This window comes from Hyposmocoma kahamanoa, unplaced genomic scaffold, assembly GCF_003589595.1.
Source record: "Hyposmocoma kahamanoa isolate Upper Pololo Valley unplaced genomic scaffold, ASM358959v1 62, whole genome shotgun sequence".
In the NCBI taxonomy this organism is placed as follows: domain Eukaryota; kingdom Metazoa; phylum Arthropoda; class Insecta; order Lepidoptera; family Cosmopterigidae; genus Hyposmocoma; species Hyposmocoma kahamanoa.
Genome location: NW_020653850.1, coordinates 21,933,346 through 21,944,535, shown reverse-complemented (window position 1 = coordinate 21,944,535; position 11,190 = coordinate 21,933,346). Strand labels below are relative to the sequence as shown.

General features: G+C 34.8%; 1 protein-coding gene across 2 annotated transcripts in view; it reads right to left on the bottom strand.

Moving 5' to 3' along the window:
• The window catches only part of LOC113229651 (serum response factor homolog), a 491,024-nt gene that overhangs the window by 343,718 nt on the left and 136,116 nt on the right, over positions 1-11,190 (bottom strand). The window contains exon 3 of one of the 2 annotated variants that reach the window (XM_026463320.1): positions 3,075-3,113. The exons of the other annotated variant lie outside the window; for it this stretch is intronic. Within the exon in view, the coding sequence (XP_026319105.1) occupies positions 3,075-3,113 (39 nt within the window). The remainder of the gene's footprint in view (positions 1-3,074; positions 3,114-11,190) is intronic. 2 annotated transcript variants of the gene reach the window in all.

Sequence of the window (11,190 nt, the reverse complement as noted above, 5' to 3'; positions counted from 1 at the left end):
TATATATTGCAAAAGTTGATTGGTCTAAATTTGTCAAAAATAGGCAAATAATGTTAAAAATGTATTTTTATGATTTTTTGCTCGGTTATACCCTTTGTTTACATTTTGGACATCTAATTATAGTTCATACTATATGTGTAATAGTTACCAGATGTCACGCCTTCTTCGTACATTACTACGGCACGCCATAGTGAAAACAAAGAAATGATAAAACAGTGTAATATGTAATGTACGTAACATAACATAACAGTGTAATATTTTTCTTAGTGTGTCGACTCTGACGTTTATATTTGTGAGGACCAATACTCAGCGACTGACACAGCATTATCAGTGGCGTTGTACAGGTCCTCGCGTGTGCAGGTGTAGAGGCACGCAGATCACCACAAATAAATGCGCTTTCAGAGCTATAACCCCACCTGTGCATGCTCTCCTTGCTTTGGCCGACTAGGGTCCGCAATCTACAATCATCTACAATCCACAATCTATAATCCACAATCTACAATTCACAATCTACAATCCACAATCAACAGCGTAATGTTGTTACATAAACCAATTAACGATTCAGTCATTTCCACCTTATACCACCATGATACACCGGTGAACCCGACTGTCTTTACCTGCGCTATGGACGACAAAAGTTCATGAGATTGATCAGGGCCGGTTTAAAATTTGCCATACCCATTGGGAATAAATAAAGAAGCAAGGCCCTACGTGCGAATGAGTGGTGTAAAGAAAGAAAAAGGTCATAACCAATTATAAGAAACTAGTGGAATAATTACACAGCATGCTTTCATAGGTTGCTCACAGATGAAAGCCAAAACAGAGATCTGTAACAAACACATGGGAAAATTCGTGAGGTCCGTTAGTTCCTTTCGTGGTTTAGTTGGCATCTGGCATAGCGTCTGACACGATTTGCTGGGAGAAGTTGGTTCGAATACAACCGGATCGAAATTATTTTTTTCTAAGTGTTCGATCTTTGTTTAATAATTATAACAAACTCGTAGAGTAATTTCACAAAAAAATAATTTTTATTTTGATAATATACAGGTAAAGTAAATAAGATAATAAAAGCTTAAATACTAGAAAGTAAAACTAGAATTTTTAAATTATATGAGTAAAATTGGGTCCCTGCGGCAAGATGCTGGCAGTGTTCTCCCCTTTGTATTGCTATGCTAATAATTGAATATCACATCATATTCAATATCACGTGGTGAAATATTTTGACGAGATGATTTGCTCCCTCATGAAACGCAACCTCTTTTCGCATTTATTGCATGATTATAAAGCTTATTCTGACCGGCTTTATGCAATTCCATATCGATGTGTGGTGGCTCCTTAAACCAAGAGCATAAGGATGGAGTGTACCGGACCGGACTTTCGTCGACCGAAGGAGGAACCAAATGAAAAATCACCTCAGTGAGAAGACTTGCTTGTTGCCCCCAGAGGACCTAGAATTTCCACTGCAAATGACACAAACATGTGGCACTGGCTGGAGTTTAAAATATTCTTTTTTTGAATAATTTTTTTTTAATAATAGAAAAAATTAAAAACTTATGACAAAAAACATTACAAATTTAATTCTTTTTAACAGCATAATAATACATTATTCACAACCGACTACAATTAAATTTAAAACTTTGTTCTAATACTCGTAATTAACTACGTATTAATATCATCTACAATGTCATTAAATTTTTAAATAGTAAATGCATATACAGGGTGCTAATGAATTAGGGGTGTATACTTTTAGAGCCAATTAAGATGATGCCCGAGTATCACAATGAAATGTCCACGTTTTATGATAAATTAATTGTTATAGGATAGTTACTAAACACAACCTTTTAGTAACAATATAACTTAGGACCAATTTATTAATCCCTACTTAACCAACCGGATAGGTCTTATTCGATGGATAGTAGGAACTTCATTTCTGAACAGATAGCAGACAACTATCAAATAAAATCTTTAACAGAAGTTATAGTCATGTGTCACTTCATAAGCCAGTTAGGACCTAACCTGCCGTTAATTTAGTGATTTTTAGGTTATATTTACGTAGCATTATTTGTGATTAAAATTCTTCAATGCCACCTTTTGGAACCTTTTTTATTCAATTTATTGAAAACACCTGAAAGCTTACATTATTTACAGTACCAAAGTGCTTACAAGTCAAACTGATCAAATTAAAAAATAAATAAAATTAAGAAAAAATAGATAAGAAAATAAAATTATATAGTGGAAATTGCACTGTATACGCGACGCCTCACGAACCAGGCCTAAGCGCGTCAGCGCCTCCGGGTTATAAACCTGGTTCGTTAGTAACCGGACATAATGTGACAGCTGTGTCTCCTTTCTTCTAGGTACATGTGTATCCTCTACAATACATGTAAGTAGTAAGTAACAAAGAGAAACGGACACAAGAACGGGTAATAACTATAGAGACGTTTATAATTGTAACGTGCAAATTTACGCTGGCTTCGTTCCAGAATAGTTACATATTTTACTTCAAAGTGATCCCAGACTATAACGTTGCGACTCCAGTCGACTGCGAACCACGTACTTATTATAACGTCACTGCAACTCCAGGATCCTTGCACTAAAAGCCAACTCTCATAATGAACCCTAGTGATTTTACTAATTACTGGCCACTTCACCATTAAAATGAAAAAGAATAAAATGCCATTGTCACGGTCAATATTTCTTTTTAACTGGTTGAATACGTTTCAATTGAATTACGAATTCGATAATTATACGGCATAAATAAATAAAAATGGCATAGAAAATTATTACATTCATATTTTAAATTCTGGTACAAAACAACGACTCAAAAATTATACGCACTTGAATTTGTTAACATCCCATATACTGATACGAATCATAACTTTATTACTGAATCGTGAATGAAACTGTATGAAATATATTGTATAAAAGTTTGTAAATACCTAAACAAATAGGAATGAAGTCCGGATTGAAACATGTATACACTGTGAAAATAAATTACTATTTTTGCAAAAAAAACACAAACAATATTTAAATCATTCTTCACTAATTTCTCCAGTTTCTTCATCGGAACATACCTTGGCTTTCTCTTCTCCTTCGCCACCAGCGTTCTCCTCCTGTAGAGAATAAACCATGCGTGTAACACAAGCTTCATAAAGCGTTATATTTGCGATCCATCCAAAGTTAAGGCTTTATATTAATTATAAATGAAAATAGGTAAAAGTATAATTTTTTTCATTAATGTGTATTTTGTCAATTTATTTAGTCTGTTTTAAAAGTATTAATATATCGAAGTAAGTTGAACTCGTATGTGATTTTTGTGAAAAGTTAAATTTTGATTCCATCTCGTTGAAAAAACCAGAAAATCTAAAATTAAATATCTAAAATTAACTATAAATAAACAATGCGTACGCAAAAGGAATCGAATCCACTATTTTCATATTTTTTCATATTCAAAGTTAAAAGGGGAATATGTATTTTTTTAAGACAAACACGTACCACAACGATGGCCTTATCGTCTCAACTATTTTACATTAAAAAACTTTCCAATTATATAGATTTTAAGACTTTCGGGGTTATTCACTAAATGATTATCACTTGCGGTTGCACGCTTCATGGTCAAGGGTTGACAGTCAACTCGTGACCATGGAGCGTGCAACCGTTCCTAAATATCGGGAAAATAAAAACAAGTCATACCGTGGTAAGAAACCTGATATTAGTGATAGTCATTTAACTTTCCAATTAACCATTAAAAATATCCTGTAATGCCGTTCGGTTTAAAGTTCAATTTACTTAAACAGGATGTCTATAACGTCAACGCCGATAGTCAAGAATGTTATCTATATTCAAAATGAGACAACTATATTGGTGTCGTAAAGTCGCGACTTTTCGAAAAATTTTCTCATCACTTAATTAATTTAATTGTTTTTGAAAGTTATAAAGTTCAAAAATTGTTACATCCGATATTAAAAATAAGCTCCTTTATATAATTGAAGAAAATTATTTTAATTCATCATCAATTAAATAACAGACACCGTGTATAAATTATCAAACATTTTTAAACATAATTGCGATACTGAGTTCAAATTACTTTGATGACAATATATTTGTTATTAAAATACTACAAATATCGTATAAATGAGTTAGTTTATTATGCAAATTTATTTCAAATATTCTACTCGATTGAAGTTAGTTTAGCAGGACAGGAAATAAAACAAGCTGTAAACAAAAATTATTTATTCACTAACAATATTTGGTAAAAATACATCTGGAAGATAGCTTACGTGGATCAAAATTATGGATACATCAGCAAATTTTATCTGCGACGTATCTTTTGTAGATATTGAAAAGTGCATCGACGCCGAAGATCCTGTATTAACTACTAAAACAAATGAAAACAAGCCCCACAACCTGGTTCCAAATTTTTTCAGGAGCGACTATATCTGGAGTGGCCCGTGTCGTCAGAAATGACTTCGCACTCACATAGCTGCGATGGCAAGATTTTATTTTTTTATAACATCAAGTGACGGGACAAACAAGTCGTGCGCCTGACAGTCAGCTACACTCCTGCCCGTAACAGGTACAGTGCCACTCAGAGCTTTAAATTGCAAAGATCTGAGGAGCACTACCACTGCGCCCGTGACCCTGAGACATAAGTTGACAAGTCACATGTGACTGTAATTTCACCACCACCCTTACCCTTCAAAACCGACAGAAATGGGTAAGGTCACTACTACCTTGGACAAATTCTTTCACAAGGAGCTCTACTGCTCCAAAAGATGATGATTTTCAGCAGCAGTTAGCTCACTGTGAAAGTTTTTTCAGAGAAGTACTGCCACCGTACCTACTTCTGCCACCAAGCAGTAATGTGAACATTACTGCGTACCTGTTTTGAAAGGTAGACTATAGACAGGTGTGTCGCTTAACACCAGGCGTACGGCTCGTTCGTCCCATCACTTGGTATCATAAAAAAAATGTATAAGTGAGGTAGGAACGCTGATCTGAGTGCATGTTTAAATATTATACGATGTGTAATGTAAGTGGTGCTCCAATATTGTCCATTCATCACTTTCTGGTGAACTCCTGGTGCCCAAAAACAACACTGCTAAAATACTGTCTATATGTTAAGGGAGTAAAGCTTCCAAGCCGCGCTAAGTATTGTGTAGTCTCATGTCCATTTGAATAAGTTGGTAAACTAATAGATTTCAGATATAAAAAACGCAATAAATCAATATCTAAAAGAAAATCAAAGTACTTTCGCATAAAGCGCGTTAACTAGTCAACACATTTCTAAAAATCACAGAAAAAAAGTACTAAAATCCGCAATATAATCTTCTTTAACACGTATAATCCGCAAGAGACGAGGTTAACGTCCATAATTAAAGAAAACGATAAAATTAATTACTGATTTCAAGATAACGTTTCATACGAGAAATCGACAGTTAAATGGACAAAATAATACATTTCATAAAAGTCTTTAAATTGACGCTAATTAAAAAAAAATAAAAATTGTACACAATAATAAAGCCTTCAGAAGATATCGAGGTAGAGATGGGAAGTTACGTAACAGGTATCGATAACATTTACAAAACAGTCACGTAACAGTGAACGCTCGTCGCTCTTCGGTACACGTTTATCATTCTTTCATACAAAAGACATCAACGATAAACGTAGAATCGTATTATTTTAACTTTAGCGCAGTAAATTTCAATAAATTAGTACGTTCATAATAAAATCATTTATTTCAGGCCATAGCCCATAAGAGAATGGTGTTAGTTACAAAAGAAAACCTAAAACTATGTTTTAATTTCGAAATATTGATAGATAATTAAAATATTAAACTACAAAAATTATAATACGAAATTTGAGAAAATGCACAAAACACTATTTGACCAGTAGTGATATTTACCGAAAACTATAACATTGTACAATCAAAATGGTGGGCAAACATCACACGCTGCTAACGCAACATTAACATTTGATAGCTTGAATACTCAAATAATCAAAAACATTAAATAACAGTGGTTGTTCGCATACGTGGTAACAGGTATTAGTTGAACAAAAACAAGTCACCGTTCCGCTCTACATTTAAAAGCAATACGATTATTTCCATGTAATACATCGATGATAACACAAATTAGTTACCAAATGGCTCGTACATCACTTCCGCTGTAATAAGACTGTTATTGCTGTAAGTCACGAGCGGACAAGTTATTGTATTGGGGTACCGCGGCTGAGCCAAAGAAATTCAATAAAAATCCTGTCAAACGATATTCATACGATAATGCAAAATAAATACCTGCTACAAGAGTTACTTGACCAACACTTAAGGCCGGCCCACTAACGGAATGGCTCGCCAGGAGATCTGATGGCAATTATGCAGCGGTATCCCTAGGTAAGACGCGGATGCTAAAGCATGCTTCGGCATTCCTTCGCAACATCATACTCGCGTCTAGTCTCTCTTCAGACCGTCGTGCGTGCCTCCCGACGTCCCGCATACGCATAGTCGCACTCGGCCTTACGAAGCATCCCGAAGGATGCCGAAGCATTCTCAACACTGCTGAGATATTCCGGAGACCGATAGTCGCTCGGCATCATTTTAATAGCAGTAGAGCTCATTGTGAAAGAGTTAATCCAGGGAAGTACTGCCACCTCACCTATTTCTGCTAACGCGAGCATTACAGCGTTCCGGTTTTGAAGGGTTAAGGGTGCTATTAGAATTACAAGCACATGGGACTTTTCAATTTATGTCTCAGGGTGACGGGCGCAATGGCAGTGCCTGTCACATTTTATAAGCAGCTTTATTTTGCAGCTAACGATCATTATCATAGAAATTGCAACTATAATAGCATAATCTTAAGGTATATTGCTATTCGTTACTTAAGAGGGAGCAGAGGAAAAATTCCTAATCTTCGATTTGATTTTAGAGGGGTATAACTTTAAAGTGAAAAATAAAATATTGTATGAGTAACTACACGATATATTCAAGCATAGACACTAATCAGAAACATAAAACAATAAAGTTTCCTCGATAGATAAAAATCACGAAATGACCTCTAATTTTCACATTTTTTCGATTCATCCTCGAAATGCTACAGGTTATTAGGACAAAAATTAGATAATTAATTATATTTATGCATGATCGAGAACTGTCACTACGGATTTTTTTTAATCCCTTTAGTTTTAGAGTTATTCCGCTAAAACGAATTTGGTACTTTTAATGCGCAAAATTCAACATCTCCTGTCGCATGTCACGCGAACTTCAGGCATATATTTGTTTCACAAATTTGGGCGGAGCCTACGTCAAAACTTTTTTGGCATGCTCCCTCTTAAAAATCCCTTGCCGTCCCGTCCCGTCTAAAATAATTATAAGAATAATAAGAAATAATTTTTTTGACATACGGTGACAGTTTTCTTTTAAGTAACTGATTTTGGTTAGCTATGAACGTTGTGGACAATTTGCTTGGATTTTTTAACCCCCGACGAAAAAGGGGGAGTTATGAATTTGAAGCCTAGGTCTGTGTATCCATGTATCTATCTATCGCATCCTAGCTCCCAAATGGTTGGATCTTAAGTGTCGATGCTGCCTCAGCACACAGCACAGCACAGGTTCATTTTGCTTGGGTCGAGAGGCAGGAACACTGGCTTTATTTCAGAATTATTTTTTTTTACAAACTAAACTAAAACCATTTGAAAAATGTATATCGTATACTATACGTGCTCTATTTAATCCAGTTGATATAAAAAAACCATTGGTATACGTAAAGTACATATTGAACACAGCGGTTTTTTGTAAAATTTCGAGGTAAGTTTGTGTTTTTCTATCGTGAAAATATACAAGGTGTGAATTATGGAATAAGTCACATATTCCTACAACACTTTCCCTTGTAATTATTATTATGCGGTGTGTAGCACAATTAAATCACACCTAGTATCTTAAGTGGTTAATAGCCCCATAAGTCTTGTAATTACTAGATACGTATGTGGGTCACGACACTTGCGTTGGTTTTTGTTTACCCTGTTTGCAATTTTTTTTCTATGAAAAGTGCATTTAACTTTGTTATTAATTAATTTAAAAAGACGTATATGAGGTCATGATGTCACGTGATAGTCATCAGCTTGGTGCACCGATTCAAAAAGTTTTGTTTTATTTATGTTTTAGTATATGTAAATCTGCAGCTTTTCACTCGCTAACCGATGGTTCTATGGTTAAGTAAATTCGTACCATTATATATGAATACTCTCAAATTTGAAGAAGGTATAGAATTTTTTTTATGTAACTTAAGTTACTTGTGATTTGCAATATGTCCATTTGCAAAAAAAAATTATTGTCTGTGACATTTGATCACAATTACTCAATAAATGAATATTTGATTTCAAAACTTCTTTTTCTCTTAACTGTACTTACTTTACAAGTACAATGAGGGGATTCGTTGCTAAAAATTTAGAAGGGATCAGTAGCAATTTTTTTTTAATATCAAGTGACGGGACGAACAAGTCGTGCGCCTGTTGGTAAGCTACACGCCTGTTCATAACAGTTGCAGTGCCACTCAAAGTTTTAAATTGCAAAGTTCTGAAGGGCACTGTCACTACGCTAGTCACCCTGAGACATAAGCTGACAAGTCCTATGTGCCTGTAATTTCACCAGCACCCTTACCCTTCAAAACCGGAAAACAGTAAGGACATAATGTTAGCATTACTGTTTTTCGGTTTTTTTTTGGCGGCAGAAATATGTAAGGTGGCAGTACTTACCAGGACGAACTCTTTCACAAGGAGCTCTACAGCTACTAAACTAATTTAAAATTGGCGGTGGATGAATTTTGGGGATCAGAACGGAATAACCCGAAAATTAGGAGATAGACCCAGTTTATTGAACTTCACCCGCTTTCCGTTAATCGATTCCAATGAAACTTGACACTAGATGTAATTCCCATCAAAGTAAAATATTATGGTAATGGAATTGGCAGATAGGTGACTGGAACTCCTTAACAGCAGCTAAAAAAGTCAGTATTTTTTAATAAAAATATATTATTTCGCATTTAAAATAAACTACACCTTATATTGTTATTCCTGTCAGGTGTACAAGTTGAATGAAACTCGATCAATATTAAAAAAGTGAAAATTATAATATATTTACAATCAAGCCGGCTTGGACAGACACGTAGGCTTTTATTCCGCATAAGCGGGTGACAGAATCGGAGCAGAAGTGCAATTAAGACGCCAGTTTACGATCATATCGTTTTTTAAGCGAACTGTCTTTTTTTTATTGGCACAGAGATGTGTTTTGTGTGATAACGTGGGGAGATAAAGAGTAATTGAAACGAAAAAACACAGAGTTAAGATTGAGCCTTCTTTCTTAAACTTGACCAGCAACATGTTCGCAACAAGTAACATATCCTGTTAAAATACCTCCGTTTGTCAGTCGGTACCCGTCAGCTAGTCAGTCATAAGCAGGCTGGCGTTTAAAAAAAATTATAACAGTCACTGAACTTAAAGTTTTTTTTAACTTTGATTGAAACTTTCAAGATTTTCACACATTATTTGATTTTTAGTTCGGGACTTATTCATGTATAAAAATTATATTTATCATTGAACTTGAAAAACACTGTAATTTCATCCGGGATAACGGTTTTAAGCTTTCATCGTCGTGTAAACGACGTGTTGTATGTCGGTCTAGTGACATCCCTAGTATACAAATTAATAATAAAGACCAAGTGAGGGTAATTAGAAAAACTCGCTAGAAGATGTTAACACCTGCCTCTTCAGTCCCTTAGAGACCATGGACGTTGCAATACGTCCGAAACGTCGAGGTAATTAAAATATGATTACATGATTAAGTCCCGAACTAAAAATCAAATAATTTCTTAGTAAAAATCATAAAAATATCATTTTATTTTCATTATATACTGGGTGAAATGAAAAAATGCAATAGTATTTTAGAACCTGATTCAATGTGGCCTCACTGCAATGGTCTCTTTTTTTATCAATAAAAAAAGGACAGAAAATATTAGTCTAATGGCTTTAAATTTTCAAAACACATTTTCGCACCCTCAGCAACAAACTGACGCAATTGTAACAGTAAAGCTCCTTATGAAAGAGTTCTAAATATAAAATTTCGAGTTAAGTTTGTTTTTTTTTTTCTATAGTAAAAATTATTACGAATCGTGTTTTCACACCAAATACTATTCAGTGTATATCCCCAATTTTGCTGTAATTTTTTTCCATAGTGATTGATTCTATACTTTCACTGTTATGCGAAATCAACCAAAGCCATTTGCGGTTGCATCGATTCTTAAGCGAGAGACTGAAGTCTGTACTAAATAACTAGGCCTTTGTTACAGAAGTATAACATATCAGATGTCATATATTTTTGTTTTAATCTATGTGTTACTTTTCGTTACCTAATTATACAGGCTGCGTGTAAATATAGTCGCGATATAAGCACACCGAGTATAAGTTTAATAGAGCTGTCTATGGCCGTCGACTATTTCTAATAAGATCTAAGTTTAAATGAAATTTTAAGTTCTTTTCTTATTGTGAACAAAAGAAATACATTGAACATAAATTTGCTTTAGTTTGCTCAATTCAACGCCATTGTTCTACAGTACACAATGAAACATACTTCGTTGAAGCCTCTGGCAACTAGAAAGCTATTAATTACTTACATCAAAGGTAAAATGCACATACTCAATTTAACCCCGCACTAGGAAACTCTATGTCGCGAGTGATGAGACAAGTATATATAGGCCGTACAAATATTTCTCCCAGCCCGGGAATCTGACCTGGGACCTCTGCGTGGCAGTCATGGTAACCGTTCGGCCACAGAGGCAATTTAACATTTTGACAGTTACAAAAATGGAGCTTATGCTACTGACAAGAAAAACTATAAATATTTTTAGTAGAAGTAGAGTTCCTTATATATCTGCCGCCAAGCAGGTGAAATTACAGACACAGGGGACTTGTCAATTTATGTCTCAGGGTGACAGGCGCAGTGGCAATGGCCTTGAGATCTTTGCGATTTAAAGTTTTGAGTGGCACTGACATTTAGTATTGTTAATAATTCTGAAATATTTTTTCTTAATTCTCTTTTAGTAGCGTACCTTGTGAAAGAGTTCGTCCACGGAAGTACTGCGATCTTACCATATTTCTACTGCCAAGTAGTAATGTGGGCATTTGACATGGGACTTGTCAACT